Source organism: Leucoraja erinacea, chromosome 6 (genome assembly GCF_028641065.1).
Source record: "Leucoraja erinacea ecotype New England chromosome 6, Leri_hhj_1, whole genome shotgun sequence".
In the NCBI taxonomy this organism is placed as follows: domain Eukaryota; kingdom Metazoa; phylum Chordata; class Chondrichthyes; order Rajiformes; family Rajidae; genus Leucoraja; species Leucoraja erinaceus.
This window is the reverse complement of record NC_073382.1, coordinates 72,041,493-72,060,650: the sequence shown is the minus strand read 5'-3', so window position 1 is coordinate 72,060,650 and position 19,158 is coordinate 72,041,493. Positions and strand designations below refer to the sequence as shown.

At 44.3% G+C, this 19,158-nt stretch overlaps 1 protein-coding gene across 1 annotated transcript in view; it reads left to right on the top strand.

The window, feature by feature from the left end:
• zgc:172121 (uncharacterized protein LOC337599 homolog) overlaps positions 1 to 19,039 on the top strand; it is a 35,033-nt gene extending 15,994 nt beyond the window's left edge. Inside the window, 5 exon segments of the mRNA XM_055637379.1 lie at positions 4,386 to 4,489; positions 8,059 to 8,220; positions 14,520 to 14,725; positions 15,218 to 15,294; positions 18,852 to 19,039. Coding sequence (XP_055493354.1) covers positions 4,386 to 4,489; positions 8,059 to 8,220; positions 14,520 to 14,725; positions 15,218 to 15,294; positions 18,852 to 18,928 — 626 coding nt within the window. The 3' untranslated portion in view covers positions 18,929 to 19,039.
• The last annotated feature ends 119 nt before the right edge of the window (positions 19,040 to 19,158 follow it).

Below are 19,158 nucleotides of genomic sequence, written 5' to 3'. Positions count from 1 at the left end.
TGAAGACTGTACTGCCGAAATTCTATCAACATGTCAAGTGTTCTACTAGAGGGGTGAACACGCTGGATCATGTCTACACCAATATCAAGCACGCGTATAGAGCCATCCCCCTCCCCCAACTCGGCCAGTCAGATCATCTCTCCCTCCTGCTCTCTCCAGCCTACACCCCCCTCAGATGCAGTGCCAGGCCCACCATAAGATCTGTTACAACCTGGCCTGAAAATGCACTCTCCAATCTACAGGACTGCTTTACACAGACAAACTGGGACATATTCGAACACCAGGATCTGGAAACTCTCACAGAATCGGTGCTGGACTATATCAAGTTCTGCATCGGAAATGTGACTGTAGACAAAAACATACGGGTTTTCCCAAACCAGAAACCCTGGATGTCCAGCCAGGTCCGCACACTCCTCAGAGCCCGCGATGCTGCCTTCAGGTCAGGTGACAGAGCTCTGTACAGGGCTGCTCGAGCCGATCTGAAAAGTGGTATTAAAAAAGCCAAGGCGGACCATAAGAGGAGCATAGAGTCCCACTTGTCCAGCAATAATACACGGGAGGTATGGCGGGGCATACAAGACATTACCAACTACAGAGGCTGTGCCACAAAGTCAGAAGACCTGAGTGCGCCGCTGGCAGAAAAGCTAAATTGCTTCTTCTCCCGCTTTGAAACATCACAACAGCAGCACTCACCTGCTACAGCCCTGTTTCCACCCTCACCTAGCTCCTGTACTACTCCACTCACTGTCAGGGAACACGATGTCAGACGGGTGCTCCTGGCAGTGAACCCCAAGAAGGCTACCGGCCCAGATGGAGTCCCTGGTAAGGTGCTCAAAGCGTGCGCCCCCCAGCTCACTGCCATCTTCACCAGAATTTTCAACCTCTCCCTGGCCCAGGCAGTTATTCCGTCCTGCCTAAAATCAGCCACAATCGTCCCTGTGCCGAAGAAGTCTACCATCACCAGCCTTAATGACTACCGTCCTGTGGCCCTCACTCCGGTAATCACGAAGTGCTTCGAGAGGTTGGTCCTCCAGCACATCAAGGACTATCTACCACCAGACCTCGACCCCCACCAATTCGCCTATCGCCAAAACAGTTCCACAGAAGACGCCATCACCGTAGCTCTCCACTCTGTGCTGAGCCATCTGGAGCAGGGGCAGAGCTACGTCCGGATGCTCTTTGTGGATTTTAGTTCAGCCTTTAATACAATCATTCCGGACATTCTCATTGGTAAACTGGTCACTCTCGGCCTCCCCACTGTCACATGTGCCTGGAAAAAGGATTTCCTCACCAACCGGCCCCAGACTGTGAGACTCGGCCCCCACCTCTCCTCCACTCGCAGGTTGAGTACCGGTTCCCCACAGGGCTGTGTGCTAAGCCCCCTCTTATACTGTCTCTACACTTACGACTGTAGTCCGGCCCACAACAACAACCGCATCGTCAAATTTGCTGACGACACTACTGTGGTCGGACTTATTTCGAAGGGAGACGAGGCAGCCTACAGAGAGGAAGTCCTGAAGTTGACAACCTGGTGCTCAGAAAACAATCTGGCTCTGAACACCAGGAAAACAAAAGAGCTCATTGTCGACTTCAGGAGGCACAGCACCGACTTAGCCCCCCTACACATCAACGGCGAGTGTGTGGAGAGGGTCAACACCTTCCGGTTTCTCGGCGTCCATATCGCTGCTGACATCTCCTGGACGGACAACACGACAGCGGTCATCAAGAAGGCTCAGCAGCGGCTGCACTTCCTGAGGGTCCTCAGGAGGCACAACCTGGACTCTAACCTGCTGCTGACCTTCTACCGCTCGTCCATCGAGAGCCTGCTGACATACTGCATTACAGCATGGTATGGCAGCTGCACCATGGCAGACAGGGAGAGGCTTCAGAGGGTAACCAGGACAGCGCAGAGGATCATTGGCTGCCCTCTCCCCTCCCTGATGGACATCTACACCTCCCGCTGCCTTAGCAGGGCAAAGAAGATCATCAAAGACAGCTCCCATCCTGCGTTTGGACTGTTCGACCTGCTGCCCTCTGGAAGGCGCTATAGGTGCATCAAATCCAGGACAAACAGACTCAGGAATAGTTGCTTTCCGAGAATTATATCTACTATAAATTCAAATTCACACATGCACTGACTACACCGCCCAACACGGACTTCCATCTGTATATATGTATATATGTATGTAGCGCCGCAGAATTTGTGCACCTATCCCCCCCCCATCCCCCCCATCTCCCTTCTGTTTTTTTTTTTTTCTGTTTCTTGTTTTTTGTGCTAAATTGTATGTATGCACTGAGTACGAGCAGCTTTCAGTTTCACTGTACATGTATAGTGACAATAAATGGCATATCTATATATCTATCTGAAGTACAGTTCTATCTCACCACCATTCCTCTTATCCCTTTACTATTTCTGATGAATGTCTGACATTAAATATTAGATGAGTAGAATTTTTCTCAATGCCAGAGACCTGGGTTCGATCCTGACTATGGGTGCTGTCTGTATAGAGTTTGTACATTCTCCCCATGACCTGTGTGGGTTTTCCCCGGGAGCTCTGGTTTCTTCCCACACTCCAAAGGTGTACTGGTTAGTAGGCTAATTGGCTTGGTAAAATTTGTAAATTGTCCCTAGTGTGCCAGCAAGCAGACGACAAGCCCACCAGCAGGCCCAGCTTGCCTGAGGTAGACTGAAGATGGAGTACCCCCCCCCCCCCCCACCGTGGTCCAAGGACTCGCCCGCCATGGACCGGTGATGGAGGACCCACCAGTAGGCCTGTATCGCCCACCGTGGTCACCGAACCTGGCCCCAAGCCATTGGCAATGACAGGACCCATGCCGTCGAGAGCGAGGAGGTCCGCCGAGAGCGAGGGGGACTGTCAAGAGCATAGGGGGACCCGCGCTGCAGAGAGCTATCTGATGGCGGGCAACCGAGAACAAAGGGGGGACCCGGTGGGGTTGCCATGAAAGAATGGGGACGTGGCAGGGAGGTGCCGAGAATGGGTGGGGGGACCGAGCGGGGGGCCACCTATGACCACATGCGACTTCAGGCCTGGTTTGCCGCTGTGGCCAGATACGCATGTTCGATAAACTTTATGTAACTTTGTTGGTGCCAGAATCATGGTGACTTTTGTGTGCTGTGTAGTGAGTTCTGCTGTATGATTTTACCAGGTTGTATGCAAAACAAAGCATTTCAATGTACCTAGGTACATGTGACAATAAAGTATAATTGAATCATTGGGTTGATGGGGACAAGCCTTTTAAGGAAGCAAAGGCATTGGTGTGCTTTCTTGGCCATATCTTCAATAGTTAAAGCTGGTCCAGGATATATCGGTGGTGATAATTATTCCTAAGTACTTGGTCCGCGCAGTTCCTAAACGTGCGGCCCGGGACTGGGTCAGTTCATATCTGTGGGTTCACCCTCAAGAAGGTCAATCTTGACCCGCGGCTGTGCACCTGGAACGCTGTCGGAGGCCTTTATCAAGGCTCTGCGGTCTCGATGCCTCCCAGATCGCTGCATAGAAGCCTGGGACGGTGCCCGGCCAGGGCCTCACGGGTCGGTTGGAGGAGCCGGGTCGGTGGAGCGGCAGCAGCGGTGAAGCCTCGTGACGATGGGACTTCGGCGGTGGGAGGGGAAGAACAATGGAGGGCTCAGTGCGGGGGAACCGCCATGAGGAAGGTGGGGAGAGATCAATGGATGAACCGGCATGGGAGGACTGCCGTGAGAGAGGTGGGGGGAACAATGGACAATTGAAACCCCTGTGTTGGGGAACTGCTATCGGAGGGGGGACAACAAAAGGAGGAGCCGGCGTGCTATTTGTATACATTTGGTATGCAATCAAAGAATTTCACTGTCCCTGGTCACATGTGACAAAGTATTCCATTCCATTTAACTTCTGCAACAGTGACCCTGGGAAAAGGGAAAAGTATAATACATTAATTTCTTCAGAGAGGGCCACACTATCACCATCGATGCTGCCTGACTTCACTATGCAGCCAATTATAGTATTCGGGCTTAACAGTAAACATGAGTAAATTATTTGATTACCATGTGTGTCATAACCCAGGCATAATCTTGTCCTAATTCAACATTAGCATATAGACTTTAGAAAGAGTTACAAATTAACAGTGAGGAATATAAATCTTGGCCATGTCCTTCCTAGCCCAGCAGGCGTGTTGATTTTAGAACTTTGATCACCTGACTGTTTGTGGACAACTAACGCCACACCAGTGGAGAACTTCCTGAGCAATATGTCTACGCTAGTCAGAGATTAAAATGTACTTATCTTTCAAATACACTTTTTTTTAGGTTTTATAATGCATTTAATTCAGTTTGCTTATGTTAGATTATTAACAACTGACCAAAATATTTTGTTATTTTTTTAAAGAGAGAGCAATGCCCCTCGTTGCAGGCTCCATTGGTCCTTATGGAGCTTCTTTGCAGGATGGTTCTGAATATTCGGGTGACTATGTTGATCAGATGACTAAAGAGGTATGGAGCAAATTGTGCATTATTTTGTTTCAATGACTTAGCAAGTACTTGATTTGTTTAGTATCTTATCCAGTAGATACCATTGCAGGACATATGCTCATAAAATTATTTTGATTCTTGCTCACCACGTTACCTCTTCTGTTAATTTTTATTTTCATTGAGCCCACAAATGCATTAATCTATGAATTTAATGTACTCATTGACTGAATATCATAGTTCTCTGGCACGGAGAATTCCAAAGATTCACGGACTACTGAATAAGACATTTCACCTTAGTTTTAAATTTAACTCCTTCTCCCGAAATTGTCTCAAACTAAGATCTCTGTAGTTCTTAAACATCTGATGAAGGAATAAATATGATTGTACTTTACCATGAGTGCTTGAGAATTCTGTTGGATAATGGCAGCTTGTGAAATCACATTTGGGAAGGGACCTGATATAGCTCTACAGCAAGTGATTCACTTTTAATACCCTCTTAATAAGCAAAATCCAGTCTTCAGAATGTCCCCCATGTCCAGTTACTTTTTTTTACAGAACATTTTCTGGTGTGGACAGATTCTTAAATGATTTTGTGTGTAACTTTCAGCATGGAAGGGGCCACTGTGAAAATGTAAAAGTCTTAGCTGTGAAGAAGAATTGCATTATTTTTGCCAGTTGTATAATCCTGAAGATGTTTGGCTGTGCTTCTGAAATTACATTTGATCTACAACATTGGGGCAATGGCTAGACTTGTATTTTTAGGTTTCAACTGGAGAGGGAAATTAATGTGCTGATAATTCGACTTTAGAAATAGAAATACAACCCACCTTTGTGTTGTATTTCTCACATCTGTGCAATTAATGAATTATTTCTGAATTCTGAAGTGCATCCACAATTATTCAGCATATATGTAATTTGAAAGCAGCAAGATATCACAAAAACGTGAATTAATTTATGATACCTTTGGTGGTTTTGTTTGTGGAACGAGTATTGCTCACAGTTCTCCACTTCACAGTTCCATCTCCACCAACCACACCCATTCCATTGGCACTTTCCCAATACAACTGCAGACACACCCTGACTTACACAACAGTTGACTTACATAAACTTGCACTTATGTAAACAATTCTGGCAGTTTGTGATTTACACAAAACTGTACGATCACTCAAGTTTACATTGGAAGCAAGCTGGCAGTGGCACGGTGCTTATCCAGAAAGTGCGCACTGCAGAACGTGTCCCAATGGTGTGACGGAACTAAAGCCGGCAACGCTTGCCCAGGAGGCTGCATGCCACAGAAAGTGTCCTAGCTGCAGCCGGACGATGCTGAGACAGTTAATACTCGCAGGGGCGGACACAAAATGCTGGAGTAACTGAGCGGCATCTCTGGAGAACGAGGATAGATAACATTTTGGGTCGAGTCCCTGTTTCAGACACTGGGTTATTTTGGGCAAGGGATGGGGATGGTGACTCCAACTTGCGTAAAATCTGACTTACGTAAGGGTTCATAAGACGTTACCCTTTCGAAAGTTGGGGAGTGCCTCTACTGTCTTTCAGGAAGCCAAATACAGGCACTCCTCGACTTACGCAATAGGCAAGAGTTACGATTAGTTCACGTAATAATACATAAACTCGCACATATAAGTAATTCTTTAAGCCCTATGTTTTATATCCAAGTTGCGCATCTCAGTAGCAATGCGCTACTGCCATCATATGCAGCAGTTTCTGCAAGCCAGATAATTTCCCGTGGATGCTCCCACATGGTCACTGCGTTGTAGCTTCAGCATGGTCTCCACGTCAGTCCTCCTATGTGGTCTCCACGTCGGAGCTCCCACCTGATTTCTGCAACGAATAGTAATTCTACACATTCTGATTAGCACTTCTGTTTCCGACTTGCGAAACATCTGATTCATGCAAGGGTCTCCAAGACGTAACAGCATCTGTAGTCCGCTGTGATTCATTTGCAGTTCTTCCAATCTTCCTAAACAGTATATCACCCGGCCCACTCTTAGTTTAGTTTACTTTAGTTTAGTTTATTTTTGTACAGTGAAAAGTTTTTTTTTTCTCTCTATCAGAGATGTTACTTTTATCCCAGCCACCTTCTTTCACATCCTCTTTGCAACTTAATTGAATGAATGAATGAATGAATGAATGAATGAATGAATGAATGCATGGATGATTGAATGCATGAATGAATGAGTGGATGAATAAGTTTATTGGCCAAGTATTCTCATACAAGGAATTTGCCTTGGTGCTCCTCCCGCAAGTGCCAACATGACATACAGTGACAGTTGGGAATGACACATAAAACATTAAAAATTAATAATAAAACATTATTGATTAAACATGTGAATTAAATAAAATACCAGAGCAAAAGGAGGCTACAGATTTTTTGTTATTGAGTGGAGCTACTCCTCGTGGAAAAAAGCTGTTTTTATGTTTGGCTGTGGCAGCTTTGACAGTCTAACTGTTTCTTTCCCAGTTTTGATAAAGGGTCTTCAACTTGAAACATTCAATTATTCTGTAATTTATTTGAGGTCTCGACTGGTTCCTATCAATTGCTTTGAGTCTCATTGGGAAAAAAATGAGTCATTGGAAAAAAAATATTCCAATTCATAAATTTGCTTTGGTGGTTTATTCTGTGTTCTTCCATGGTGTGGTGGTTTAACTTGCATTTATTAGACTTGTGTAGCAGGTTACAATTGTATAACTAGGATCTTGAAGTATTAGTTCACAGGCTTTAATTTGCTAACATAAAATTTGGTAAAGTTGCACCAAGTTTGGAGAAGATCAATCTTTTAATTGTGATGCTTTAAAAACATTTTTAGCCCTAATAAATGTGATATATAAATATTTAATGAGAATTAAGATATGGCATAGTCTTTTCTGATTTACACTCATGATAGCATTAATACTGTGTATGTTTTAATAAAATCAACCAGAATAATGTACAAAAAAAGTTTAAAATGTAATAATTTTGTAACTCCACAGATACTTATCCTTAATATTAGAATTAGAATTACCTTTATTGTCATTCAGACCTTACGGTCTGAACGAAATTTCGTGCCTGCAGTCATACATACAATAATAAACAACAATAAACACAAATTAACATCCACCACAGTGAGTCCTCCAAGCACCTCCTCACTGTGGTGGAGGCAAAAATCTTAGGGCTGCAGTCTCTTCCCTCCTCTTCTCCCTCTGCGCTGAGGCGATACCCCACCGGGCGATGGTACAAACAGTCCCGCGGCTCACCGTACCCCGCAAATGGGCTGGCTCAAACACCGCGGCCCGGGGTGGTTCGAAGCTGCCGCCCTCCAGCCCAGCGGACGCAGCCGCCGGCCCGCGGCTGAACCCTGGACTCAGGTCACCGCCGCCAGAACGCTGTCCCAGCCACCGGAGCACCGTTCCAGCCCCGAGCCGGATCGCCCTCACGTGAGTGCCGTTCCTCCCTCGAGCTGGGCCGCTCCGACGGGAGCGCCATTCCACCCTCGAGCTGGGCCGCTCCGACGGGAGCGCCGCGGGACTGTTTAATATGTTAATATGTTTGATTTATGTTTGAAATGCTGCATAATCTTTTTGGCTTGTTACAGGAATGAAAGACTTGGCATCGACCTCAGATGCAGTCCTTAATAACAGCAGGAGCGGATCTCATTGCTATGGAAACAATTCCCAGTCAGAAGGAAGGAGAAGCTATGGTGGAACTTCTTAGAGAATTCCCAAACACTAAAGGCTGGCTGTCATTTTCCTGCAAGGTATTTAATCAAAGTTGAATAATAATTAGCATTTTTTAATTGATTTGTAAATCAATCAAGATTTAGTTTTATAATCAGACTTAACCTGCTTTGAGTTATGTCAAACCGGTCAGGGATTAAGCTGAAAGATTTGAGACTGTTAACAATTTAGCATGTTGAGCTATTGCAGAACAGCAATAAATAAATAAACTGGAGGGTGGCACAGTGGCGGAGCCAATGGGGCTACTGTCTCACAGCTCCAGTAATCAGTGCTGGACCTCTTGAGCTGTCTGTGGAGTTTACATGTTCTTCCTGTAACTGTGTAGTTTCCACTGGGTGAACTTGCTTCATCTCTCTCCCTCACGAAATGGGTTGGGAGGTTAATTGGCCACTTCAAATTGTTTCCACTGTGGAGATGAGTGGAAGAATCTGGGAGGAATGATGAGAAGGGGGGTTGGGTAGGACAGGATGAAATGGGTTGGGATGGGATTGGTGTATTGTGTACTTGATGGGCTGTTGAGCTGCTGCTGTGCGATATCTCTCTATCACTCTGTGAGTGTGAGCTTTATTCAAAATTCGTTCATTTTGAGTTTGTCAAAGAGTCACAGTCATACAACATAGAAACAGGCTCTTCAGCCCAACTCGTCCATACCACCCAAGATGCCCCATCTAAGCTATTTATCATTTATCTTTGCTCGCATTTAGTTTCCCACTCAACCTTTTCTATCCATGTACCTGTCCAAATGTCATTAAGAAAATGGTATTAGACTTGCCTCAACTACTTCCTCTTTTTACACTAACACAAAGTATTGACAGTGGGAGACTTCATAGATACTGAAAATCGTGGGGCCTGGCAGAATTGAAAGCTTCATGTTTGTCAGCAGTGGAATTTGTGATGCAATCTGAATTTGTTGAGATTTTACCCATTTCCGTGTGCCTGGTGTTATGCACCATTTCCCCTTTCCCCTCCAATGAACATTTTCCAAATTCAATTCGGCTTTATTAGTCATATATCGGTTAACACAGGGTCAACGGTACAATGATATGTGTTTGACAAGACAACGGGTCACCTCAGCAATAATATAACATGGATAAAATAAGATAAAAATGGCATTGGTAAGGTAAAAAGACAATAATAAAATAATCATTATATATGATGTGAAATGTGTTTATGAGTTCAGAAGCCTGATGGTCTGATGGTAAAAACTGTTCTTAAGTCATGTGGTACGTGCAGCCATGCTCTTGTATCGTCTGCCTGACGGTAACAAGGAGAACAGTCTGTGTGCTGGGTGGCTGTGGTCCTTGATGGCGGCGCGACTCACCCGTTGCAGCGGCCCCTATCGTCTGTCTTTTTTTAATTTTTTGTCTAGTTAAATGTAGTGTTTGGTGTTTTTTAATAGTGTTTTTAAATGTGTATATGTGGGGGGCAGGGGGAAACTATTTAAAATCTCTTCCCTGTCTGGGAGAACCGACCTTTTCCCTGTCGGGTCTCTGTTGTCGTTGGGGCCTAGCACCGTGGAGCGGCCTCCAACCTGAACGACCCGGGGGCTCGGGAGACTGCGGATCTGCGGACTACTCACCATCGTGGGGCTGGCCGGCCTCGGAGCGTGGGGAGCGGTGGTGACTCGCTGCTGCGACTCGACTCCTGGGGCTTGGAGGTTCCAGCAACGCAGCCGCAGGTCCGGTGGACTGGGACATCGGGAGCTCGCGGGTCTGGGTGGAGAGACCGCTTCCCGGAGCTCCCGCAACGCGACTTCTCCAGCCTGTGTCGCGGGGTTGGAACGACCCGGACAGGGACCGTACATCACCAGGCGCGGCTTCATGGCCGTGGGACTCACCATCGCCCGTGGGGGTTCCAACCTTGTACTTTCAGACCGGGAGCGGGGCCGTAAATCGCCCCGCGCGGCCTAAAATGGCCATGGGACTTATCATCACCCGCCTGGGGCTTGGACATCGGGAGAGAAATTGAGAGCAGGGGAGAGAAAAGACTTTGCCTTCCATCACAGTGGGTTCACTGTGATGGATGCTCTTGTGAATTTAATTGTGTGTATGTCTGTAGGACATTGTCTTTGTTTGTATGGCTGTGTAAACAAAATTTCGTTTGAGTCTCACTGGGGCTCAAATGACAATAAATTTGTATTGTATTGTATTGTATTGATGATGCTGTGTGCCTTCCGCAGGCACCGCCGTTGGAAAATGTCCTGAATGGCCGGGAGACAGTTGCCAGTGATGTCAGGGCTCTCACTTAATTTTTTTTCCCTGTTGCCAGCCGGGCAACCTAGGCAGGTTTTTAGGCTGCCAAACGACAGTTTACGTAGTCATTTAAGACGGCTCGCATGACGCGTGCAATAATGTGCTCAGACGAAGTGCGTAGTTACCAGTCGGAATTATACAATGAAGCATTCACATAGTATTTCTGCTTGAAATAAAGTCACAAAACATATTCACCAATCAAGACATGATATATAACACAATGACTTGCAGTTAAATTATAATACAGTATCTCAACTCTTTTTACACATTTTAATTAATGCAATTTCTAATAGTTCTTTCCACTTCCAAACTAAAATGTGGTTGGATTATTCAGCGTATGATCAACCTGTGTCAATAAATCCTGGATCATGGTAACATATATGCTTAACCATGCACACTACAGATTGATACAAGCGTGTTTTCTGTGAAGGGCCGAAAATTACCATCACATAGCCATAGCATGGGTCGTTATTGCTATTGGTACAGAAACACTCTCGCTTCCCATATAATTTATCCACAACAAAATATACAGGTTGCAAGGAAATTTCTAAAGGCATTTTATGACAATAACTGTTAAAACCGACTATATCCATCTGACAGGTTAAACATTACACTAACAGACAAGAGATGGTCAAAGGACATAACTGTAGCAAATGTTCTTTTGGTAATATGTTTAAAGGTGTCAAAACGGTACATTACCGGACATTCAGATTAGATGTATGTGCTGTGAACAGCAATGAAGATACCCAGTTTGTACGCACCAGATTTAAAACAAATTATTGATAAATGTTGTTTCCATCATTCCCACTTCAGAATTAACGTTAAAATTTCAACTGAAATATCTCCTGACCAAATTTGTGATGTATATGTCCGACTGTAGAAGTGAAACCTGGATAAATCCAACGTGGATAAATACTGTATTTATCCTGGATAAATAACTACAGTACTGATAATCCATATTAAGAGCATTGATTTGCCGTTAAAATGAATTCTGTAATAACGTGTCAACGGTAGCAGTGACAATCGAACACTGCGGTTTTAATGTTTCACGTGTTCACAATATAATTAATCCATCTTTATGGACTAAAACAAAGAATAACATTGGGAATTAAAACACATTTGATTTCATTCCGTTATCAAACATAGTCAATGTTCGCTCTGAAGACATTTCTAGCACAATAGGGTAGTGGGGGGGTGGGGGGGGGGGGGTGGGAGTGCTGGGGTGGGGCGCATGGATAGATGGGGGGGGGGGTTGTTGAGAAGGCAATCGTTGCGGAATGGGTGGATTGAGGCAGGTGAATTAGTGCATGTTGGTTGGAGTAGGTAAAATTGTGATGGGAGAGTACGGGGGATGTCAGTGGTGTTGAATGGGGGGGTTCAGTACGGGATGGATGGGGGTAGACAAAAGTGCTGGTGAAACTCAGCAGGTGAGGCAGCATCTATGGAGCGAAGGAAATAGGCAACGTTTTGGGTTGAGACCCTTCTTCAGACTGTTTCCCCCATTCTTCTTGAATGGGAAGATCGGTACAGGATGGATGGGGGGAGGTGGGTCAGTACAGTGTGGATCGCAGGGTCTGTGCAGGATGAATGGGGATCACTACAGGATGAATGAGAGGAAGGTGCAGGGTAAATGGAGGGTGGGTCAGTGCGGGATGAATGCGTGGATTAGTACAGGATGGATGGAGGAGAAGTACAGGATGGATGGGAGGGGGGGTAAGTACAGGATGAATTGGGGGACCAGTGTAGGATGGATGGGGGGGGTGGCAGTAGAATCAATGCGAGGTGGATAGGCTGATCAGCGCAGGATGAATAGATGGGGGGGTAGATGAGGAGGGGAGCACAGGGGATGTCAGTGAGGACTGAATAGAGGCGGGAATGGGGATCAGTGCGGGATGGAGAGGAGGGGTCCAAGGATAAGGGGGGAAGGGTGGAGGGTGCGTACAAGAGAGAGAGAGAGAGAGAGAGAGAGGGGGGGGCGAGGTGGGGAGGAAGGAAGGTCAGTGTTCCTCGGACAACATCGCCCCGCTGCCTTGGCCGTTGGGATTTCCTCGCCACCGCCTCCCTCCTCCGCCAGCCAACAGCAAGTTGCGGGGCCGAGCAGTACAGCTCAAAGATCCCATAGCTATAGAATCTTTGGTGCAGCTGCTTCAGAAGGGTCGGAGCGAATGACGGGCCCCGCACAGCGGCAGCAGCGGCCGTGACAGCGGCTCCATCTCCACCTCCTCCCTGATAGCGGGGGCTGCTTGCAAATCCGCTAGCGGCGCTTTCGAAACAAACCCTCCCGCACGCCGACACCAACGCCTCCCCCTGCCTCCCTCCTTCCGGCCTCAGCGTGCAGGAGGGTTTGGTTTGAAAGCGCTGTTAGCAGATTTGCAAGCAGCAGCCCTTATCAGGTCGGGCGGGGGGCGGGAGGAGGAGGAGTTGGAACCGCTTTCGTGGCCACTGCTGCCGCTGTTCGGGACCCGTCATTCGCTCTGACCCTTCGTCACACCGCATCTAGTATATTTGCCCCGCACGACAACTGTCGCCGACGCGAAACGTCGCGTTCCTTTCTCCAGAGATGCTGCCTGACCCGCGAAGTTACTCCAGTTTTTTGTGTTTATCTTCGGTATAAACCAATTTGCCAAGCCGGGCAAAATGACTCGCCGTTTAGGTTGCCCGGCGGCACTTTGGGTGGTCAGTGGCACCCGGGCAACCGCTAATTTCGAGTCCTGATCTCTTTAGTTTTGCTGACATTGAGGGAGAGGTTATTTTCCTGGCACCAGCTGTTTAGTGCCTTTACCTCCTCTCTGTAGGCGTCTCATTGTTGTCTGTGATGAGGCCCAGGATGGTCGTGTCGTCAGCAAACTTTAGGATGATGTTTGAGCACAGCAGTACAGTCGTGCGTGAACAGGGAGTACAGGAGAGGACTGAGCACACAGCCCTGTGGTGTGCCTGTGTTGAGGATCAGTGAGGAAGAGATATGGCTACCAATTCTCACCAGCTGGGGCCTGCCCGTCAGGAAGTCGAGTATCCAGCCGCAGATGGAGGTCTCCAGTCCAAGACCAAGGAGTTTGGGGAGGAATTTTGAGAGAATGAGTGTTGAATGCCGAGCTGTAGTCAATGAAGAGCATTCTCACATATGTATTTCCTTTGTCCAGGTGGGTGAGCGCAGTGTGTGTTGCCATGGCGATGACATCGTCAGTGGCCCTGATTGGTCGATAATGTTTGGGACAAAGACCCATCATTGATTTATTTTCTGGGAACAAATGTTCTTGGAATACTAATTGTCATTAAGAGATTATTTTATGAAGTTTAGTTTACACAATACAATTGAGGAACCTCCGTGCAGGTCCTGTCTATTTTACTGGAAAGAACAGGCTAAAAGATAGATTATCCATCTCATTTTAGATCTACTTTGAGAAGTCACCCTCCACATTGCAGGTGCACCACACACCCATGCACACATCACAAGAAGAAGCTGCCTCTCTGTTCTGTCGACCTGATTAAGATTTGTTAAACCTCATGAGAAGATAATAAGTCAGGTGAGATCAGTCAAAGCTGGTGGTGACACGATAGACTAAACTGTCTCTTCCTTGCTGTAACCATTCTATGATTCTGTGAAATATTGACTTCACAGTGGGTTGTATTGTGCTGCACCTGGTAGAAAGCTGATGGTGGGATCAAGATGAGATGGTTGACTTTTCAACTTTCCTGACTTCACCTTTCGGTTCATGAGATCTTCTGATGGCCTTGTATTTTCATGCACATGAAGTGTGCACTCATAAAGGTTCAGATGGAGCACTATGGACTCTCAGTGCAAAATGAAGCAGGAGGGTAGGGAATGGTTTGAAAAATTAACATTGTGGGACCAGGAGGGAGTTTTGGATTGTACAACAATAATGCGATTACTGTGTGAACTTTCATTCTCCATATTATAGGTCCTTCCCATGCATTCCTTCCCCACCCCTTACCTCCGTCACATAAAAACCTACCTTTCTGCAAGCTGTTTTAGTCTCTGGACTATTATTTTCGATATGGATTTTGACAGTGAAATTTCTTACCGTAATTTTCTTCCTACTTTGCAGGATGAACAATGTATTTCCCATGGAGAAAGGTTTGCTGATGCTGTGAAATCTGTGATCAAATCTGATCAGCTGGTGGCCGTAGGATTAAACTGCTGCCCTCCCGATATAGTTAGTTCGCTCCTTGCTACTGTTGAACAAAATAAGCGTCCAAAAGGAGGATGGATTGTATATCCAAATAGCGGAGAAAAATGGAACCCGAATACATAGTGCGTCATTTACATCAACAAATGTCAAACTGGTTTATTTTGTACAAATAAAATTGCAATGTATAACATCTTACCCCTTTAGTAGGAAATGAAAGTAACATCCCTCCATAAAAATTCAGTCAGACTTTATGTCCTCTTCGAAAAGATAGACTATTTGTGCTAGTTGCAAGTTCTTGCATAATGTAGCGTGAAATTTATAATTGATCCTTTTTCAAACCGTTAGCTTTTGGCTTTAGCCGTGCTTGGCTCTTGTATAAATTGATGAAATAGATAGAAATACTTCACTGGGATTTATACTTGCATGGCCATATTGGGTTTTTTTAAGCCACATTTACAGTTATGATTCATATCAGGAAGAATATAATGATAATTTGGGAAAATTAGGTCATGAAAAGGTGAACAGTGATTTTCTCAAAATGTTTTGCTATATCAATATAATATAAATTATTCTTAAATTTGCAATTTCAAATTATTTTCATTTTTCAAAACCAGCTGGGGAAGTGGTCAAGTCAAAAGTCAATTTGCAGAGCTTGCATTGGAATGGAAAGAACTTGGTGCTAAATGGATTGGTAAGTTTTTAGAAACCTGAGTTGTCTGACAGAGATCAAGAAGACATCAACTAGAAAATAATGACTAATTCCTAAGTAAGTTTTCCACGAAAGATATTCTATTCAAGTTTAATTAACACCTGAAGAACTGATGCGATACTGAGAATCATTTTGCATCACTCAAAATAGTTGAAAAATATATTGAGAATATGATAAAATAAATTTTAATTGCAGACATGGTGATTTGCTTTTAGCTAATTGCACATTAAATACTCACTTTAATACTCTTACAACAAGACCAAAATATAAACTACATGAGTACAGGTTGCTCTCCTATAACATTTGCTTCAAAAAATTGAATTGGATAGTGTGATTGATGATTCACGATTATAACACAATGTCTATCCTTATCTCACAAGGTCTATCCTAATTAGGCATTATCGTCTTCTCAGAACACAAGTCTGTCAGTGTCACCACAAAGTCTCCATTCGAGTCCCAGCTATCTTCTCCCTTGCTTCCCAAAACATCTTAAGGAGAGATCTCATCAGGACCAGCAGATGTATTCACTCTGATGCGTTCAAAGACATGTAACACTAACTCTATACTGACTTGCTGCAGACTATACCCCTCCCTATTATCCAATGTTTCCCAACCTTACCATTTTTGCTTCACTGAAATAGCTTGTCTTGAGTTATTACATTTATTTTCAAAGATTCCCACTTGTTAGGTATAATTGTAACTGCAAGCATCATCTCCAATCTATTTTTGCCAGATCTTCTCTTATGCCATTGAAATCAGCCTTCTCATAATTTAGGACCAAAACTTGAGGACCAACTGTATTTCTTTCCATAATTACCTTGAAACATGAAGAATTATGGTCACTATATCCAAAGCGTAGCCCACTAACTCTTCCACCACTTATCCAGTTTAATTTCCTAAAATTGAGTATAGCTCCGTCTTTAGTAGGACTACATTTTGTTGCAAACACTTTTCTTAGATGGACTTAATTCCATCGCAGCCCCTTGCACTAAGGCAATTCCATTCACTATGGGAAAGTTAAACTCCCACACTAATCATTTTTCTGCATTTTGTTTATAAAAATGTTTTTCTAACTCCAGCTGACGATTTGGAGGCCTCTGGTTTAACCCCTCTCTTACTTTCTATCTATTTGATCTCTGGATGAAACGACCAGGATATCCACCCTTAAATCCACCCTGCTGTGGTGTTCTCCCTAATCGCAGGAGCGAATAGCCTGCCTCTTTTCCCAGAACATTCAGCTCTGTCCCTCCCTCAACCATGTTTTGTGTGTTTGTATTATCATAATTCCAAGAACCGATCCATGTTCTAAGCTTATCCAATTTATTAATAAGGCTCCCTACGTTAAACTAAATGCAGTTGAGCCTGTTGGCCCTCCCTTGCTCCCTAATCTGTCTGGTCTGCCTAGTGAGCATACTTGATTTAAACTCTACATATAAATTAATCGCCCCACCTGCTCCACCTCCCACTGGCTCCAAAGTAGTTTAAACCCTCCGGAGAAGGATGAACAAGCCTCCCTGAAACTATATTAATTCGCTTTCAGTACAACTAATCCTACTTGCACTGGTCCTACCTGCATCATCTTTTTGGCGATGTGTTCATCTCCCCTGTCCTCTTTCTCCCTTTATAGCACACTGTGCAGGATATAATCCCCAAAATTACTGTCATTAGGGTTCTGATTTTCAACTGGTTGCCTAACTCCTCAAATTCAATATGCAAGGCTGCGTCACTTTTTCTACATTGTCATAAATGTCATTATGAGCTGTTCTTCATCCCCTTTCAGAATCTTCTGAAGCATATTGAGACCTTGGCACCTTGACCTTGGCACCACAGGGGCCGCAGGAATGCTTTATCGGGGCCACAGAAATAATGCCTGTCTGGTCTAATTTAACCACTTGCTTTTCATATCTGAAAGTGGTTGTACAAACAAGCATGTTTTCTCCATAATTTCCTTCATTTTAATGATCAAAAGGTTATTTGAACCAAAAGGTTGTGGCTTAAAGTTTTATTTCCTTTCACAAAATAAACTTTACTTAGAATAAAAAACTATACAAAATAAAAACTGCTCATACATTCTCGGTGTATACACTTTCAATAGTGTCATACACAGTAGTCTAGGACTTGAGCCCAAGCATTGGGATATTTCTATGCATTAGTAAAGAATGTGCACTATTGAAGATGTCACTTTTAAAATAAGTCAATGCTATGTCTATATGGAAGATTTAAAAGAGACTTGGCTTTTTTGAATAATTCTCTAAAAATGTTCTAATGTCCTGTCATCACTTTTACCCTGTCTCCCTGACAGACTAATTAGTTAGTCAGCTCATTGTTTGCTCTGCTTATTTTTGTCAACTGTAAATGCAAATTGGCTGGCTGCATAGCATTAACTGCATTTCAAAAGTAAATGTTTGGTAGATAATATATATAATTGCAAAATCATTCTTTGTCTGTTTTCTGGATGTGGTTAATGGGCTTTCATTAACTCAAGTCACCTCTGGTACCGTACATTATTCTTTGTGATTTCAACTGAGTGCTGAGTCGCGAGACTGCAAGTGCATCACAGCCATTCCCCAAGACCGATCACACTTGTGAACTTTCAGTGGGGAGTGTTGAGGAATGGATACTCTAATCATTTGTCTTGCTCTCCGAGGAAGCCAGCTGCAGCACCTTTGCCAATGCATTGACAGTGATTAGATCAGTGGTTCTTAACCTGGGGGTCGAGACCCCCATGGGGGGAGGGGGGGCTTTCGGGGCTCTACAGGGGGACATGAAGAGGTCATAAATAACATATCCATTTGAGCCCATTTTTAGGAACCTAACAAAGCTACATACCACATTGACTTCTCTAATTTCAGGTAGACCCTGCTTTCTCCTCCCCTTCTCAGCTTTCCCTCAGCCCACTGTATCCACCTCTTCCTTTCTTCTTCCCGCCCTCCCCCCACCCTCACATCAGTCTGAAGAAGGGTCTCTACCCGAAAAGTTGCCTATTTCCTTTGCTCCAGATGATGCCTCACCCGCTGAGTTTCTCCAGCATTTTTGTCTACCTTCGATTTTCCAGCATTTGCAGTTCCTTCTTATACATACCACATACAACATTTTGTTCGTGTATGTGCGTACGAATGCCAAAAAGGTTAAGAACCACTGGATTAGATTGTACAAGCATAGGCAAACAAGTGACTAACCTTGAGTTGAGGCATTAGGGTCCCTAAAAGCAGTACAAGACAAACACAATTAAGCATTCTCCACCTCCAGCACGTTCAAGTTTAAAGTACATCAAAATTTAGGAGAACCAGTCAATCACTCTTGCCTACTCTGCAGTCCAATAAGATCACATCTGATCATTTAACTTGGTGCCATCTTCCTACACTAACCTTGTATCGCTTGATTCCGATTGTAAACTGGACCATATTGATCTTAAAAAAGTATTTTATACCATCTAACATAATGGTGTGTTTATCTAGTTGACTAATGTTAGAATCTATGCTTCAATAATATTGGCGAACAAACATTACTAATTGTATTATTTTAATAAACATTTATAGGTGGATGTTGTCGAATTACTCCAGTTGATATAGCTGAACTACGATGCGTGTTGAAACCAAATTTGAAGCTTAAATGAGGTTCAAATAATGCCAAGAATGTAAATACCACTATCTTTCAATGCCTTTATCAACTATTATAAATGTTGTTAAATACTATATAAAAATGTATAAAAACCTAATAAATAATACATTGGCGTGTTTACATTTTTATTTAACTTCATGCTCTAATTTCCAGGTTGTTTGGGAGTAACCAAAAAACAATAGTTTTTAAAGTAATCTGCAGTATTCCAATTGATTACTTCCCATA